This window comes from Candida theae (assembly GCF_024610275.1).
Source record: "Candida theae strain CBS 12239 chromosome Unknown scaffold148, whole genome shotgun sequence".
In the NCBI taxonomy this organism is placed as follows: domain Eukaryota; kingdom Fungi; phylum Ascomycota; class Pichiomycetes; order Serinales; family Debaryomycetaceae; genus Lodderomyces; species Lodderomyces theae.
Genome location: NW_026261376.1, coordinates 1 through 3747, shown reverse-complemented (window position 1 = coordinate 3747; position 3747 = coordinate 1). Strand labels below are relative to the sequence as shown.

General features: G+C 41.0%; 1 protein-coding gene across 1 annotated transcript; it reads left to right on the top strand. All coding sequences in view use genetic code 12, as the record gives it.

Moving 5' to 3' along the window:
- Positions 1-1726: 1726 nt before the first annotated feature.
- Positions 1727-3690, top strand: KGF57_001249 (uncharacterized protein; the record flags this gene model as incomplete). The annotated part of the gene is made up of 1 exon (XM_051750434.1): positions 1727-3690. A coding segment is annotated over one exon (1964 nt), but the record flags the coding sequence as incomplete, so codon positions are not given.
- Positions 3691-3747: the final 57 nt, after the last annotated feature.

Genomic DNA, 3747 nt, shown 5'->3' with positions numbered 1-3747 from the left:
ATGGAGGGAGATTCAGAGGGATGGAAGTTACTTGGTGGCCACTTTGTTATGGGGATCGTTTCTTCTTTTCAAGTGGTTGATGAATGTAGAGTTACATCCTTGAAAGCTGCACAATATGTACTTAGTTTATTAAGGGTTTATTTTGTCAAGTTTATGGTGAACTATGACGGTAATGTATCTGCGCTGCAGTTTATTTTTTAGAAATAAAAGGACTCCGTCATGTTACTGTAGCATTTGTAACGCAAGTAACAAGCGCTTCTGATCACCACACGTGACAGTTTTTTCCTTTCACGTGATACTCTTTATTCTCTAAGTTTTCTTCTTTGTTTCATGTTTTTTATTTTTTTATTTTTTTATTTTCTTTTTGGTGTACCATTTCTCATCTTTGAATATTATCTATACCAGCATTTTATGTTTCAGAATGACTTAAACGGTTTAACCCCTTAATTATGAAGGGGAATTAGAGTACAAGAGGTCAGAAGAAAGTACTAAGGATGAATCAAAGAGAAATCAAAGAAAAGCTTTCTCCAGTTTCATTTGTACTATTGAAAGCGCCAAAAGAGGCAAGAGCCAATGTCACAAATCATACCGAGCTTCTTGATTTTGACCCATCAAAAAGATACATCTTCTCTTCAAGCTTTGTTGATTTAACTTTTGCTCCTTTTTTTGTTTTGAGGAGGAAGTCAGAATTTGTATGAATTTTGGTACCACAATTAAAGCAAAATAATCTTTCATTTCCTCGGGTAAATGTCGAATACATAGTTTATGGACTTTCTCACTGTGCTTACTATTATAAGTAACTCCCTAGACAAAGCACCGAAGATACTCTAGTCTAATTCTTGCTGGGTGATCTGGGGGCTACTCTGTATATAAGATTTCAATCTGAAACAAATTTTGTTATGGGGCTGTGAAAGAGATTGCAAAAATGGAAAAAGTAAATGACACAATATCCCAAAAGAGTAATACGAAACATTCCACAGAATAGATTATTACATCCATTCATAATCTTTTCCCCTTGCTTTTTGATGTTTACTTTTCGAGAGTCCTTCAAGAATGAGATGGAGATAGTGGAGGCAGGAAAGGTTTCGTAAGAACTTGTTACTGGAGACTGCTTAACTCGTTCTTTAGTTATCAAGACCACAGTAAGAATCCCTTTTTTTGGCGCTACATTCATCAGGGTCGGGTCAACATAGTTGAGTTTACTCTTTGTTTCTTGTTTTTTTTTGTTTTTTTTTGTTTTTTTCTTTTAAGTTTTAAACTTTCCTGGGTTCCTACGTTTTTGTTCGAATTTTGAGGTACTACCCATCTAACTAAACCTCTTCAAACCACACCTGTCAAAGTCATCACCGTTTCGAGAATATTTTTGATTTCGGTTTCAGCTTAAAATAATTTTTTTCTTCTTCTTCGAAGTAAAAGTCATTCCTTTTCTTCTGCGTTCTCCAGGAGTTTGTTGTTTCTTCTTACAATAGTGAGACTGCTACCGTTACTTTTACCGCCAGTACTCTTTAACCAAAGGCGATTTGCTATATTACGTATAATTTATGAGTGTGAGTGAGTGTGAGTGTGGAGTATTACATATATATAACATCAAACAACCGTGAAGAGAAAAATCGCGTCTTTTCACCAAAACCGACAAAAAAAAGAAGGGAAGGGAACAGCCACTCTAAACAAAGGGGATTCCAAATTGCACCTTTTTCATATATACTCACAGACAGACAACCGTAAAATGTTGAGTCATATTTTGGATACTACTCGTACACACAACACCACTACCACTGCCACTACCACTGCCGCTGCAACTACCACTACCACTGCCCCTACCACTGCCCCTACCACTACCACTACCACTACTACTACCAATACCAGTCCAACTACTACCCTTACCACTCCTATTCCCAGCACTATTTCTTCAGAGACATCTAGACTATCAGTTAAATCACCAGAGTCATCAAACCTTCTCCACCGAATGCCAAACGACAAAACAGATTCAAAGGAGGTGTCACCGCCAGTAATTGCGGTACAGCCGCCCTTACACCAAGGAAACTCACCAACTAGACCTCAAACTTTGTTGCACCCTCTGGACTCATCAATAGGAAGTAAAAGAAAGATATCATCTACTACCCCTTTCAATAATAGTCCACCAACGAGTTGTGGATCCACCACTAGCACGACAACCACTGGTAGCAATAACAGTAACAGCAGCTTTTATAGCAGTTCCACCACACAGGCTTTGAAACGTCACAAACCAAGGACTCTTAACTTGAATGCTGCTCCAAACGCCAATGCTGACTTGGCATTAAGAATTGTCAGCCCTGGACTACCGGCTCTAGACGACGAAATGAAGTCAACAATAAAGCTTTCACAACGAATTCAGCAGCAGCAGAGGCATCTCATTGCTAGTAGACGAGGAGTGGATATTGAGCAAGAGAGATACGATGACGGAGGTGAAACTTTTGTGGACGAGGATGTCATTACTGCACACAAAGCCCCCAATTCAGCTGAAATAGATGCATCATCTGTCCAAGCACCTGTATCAGCTACATCTTCATCCAAAAGTCTGGGCACTTCGCCTACTGCATCGGATAATGTAACTGCTGATGAAAGGACCGAAAGCTCCAATACGCAGCCTGCGTCGCAACTGGAAAACAAAGAAAATGCCGAAACTACATCAAAAGAGTTTACAAAGTCACCAATTTATGCTCTAGACGACTCAGACATCACCAGACTATCGGGGTTGCAAAACAGGAGAATGAAGCGGAAAAATGTACCCACTCCATTGAATATCGGTTCATCTTCCAATACCACCCCTACCATCAATCTGTCTAAACCAAAGCTGCATATCGCTCCGATTTCTATACGCTCCGCCCCTATTCGATCAGCACCAACGCGCCCAACTATTAATTTGAAACCCAGAGGAGGTGGCAAGTTTGGACGACCATCGAGGCTAGTCAATTCACATCCAGTGTCGTTGAACTCATCATCTGCACAACGTTATTCAATGCATCCATCGCAGTTGCATCCCACACAGCCACATCCACAGCTACAGTCACTACAACAGCAACAACAACAACAACAGCAACTTTATTTGGCACCACCAAGGACAGCATTGTTGCCTGGTGTTAATGTACCACCAATGGCATATACCATAAGGCAAGGGCGTCCATTTCCATCTCAACAACAACAGCAGCAGCAGCAGCAGCAACAACAACAACAACAACAACAACAACAACAACAATTCCATGGGACGTTGCCGCGTGGTGTACGATTAGTGCCAGTAGCTAGCGCAATTGGTCAACAAATTCCTATGCGGTACTTGCCAATCGTGCCACCCTCATCGACAATGTTGAATTTCCAACAAAGACAGTATCAGCAACAAGTACAAGCGTCACAACCTCACAGAGAAAGGAATGCCAGTACTACTGGTGCCGGTGCCACTAGACTGGGAGCTGTGACTGATGTGTTTAGTGACAATTTCCAAAGAATCGCTCCGTTGCAATCGCAGCCTTTGTCATCACAAGTGGAGTTTTTCAAACGAACCAATGCTACTGTATCGACTGATTCTGACAATACCCCCACTGGTGACGACAAAACCAAAGTTGATGAAGTTGACGATGATAAAGCTCCAGTGTCCCAGGATGAGATCGACGAGATGCAACAAAAGTATGCAACTGGACGAAATGTGGTACCTCAGTATGTACCCAGTCTCCAGCACCAACAACAACAACAACAACAACAACAACAACAACA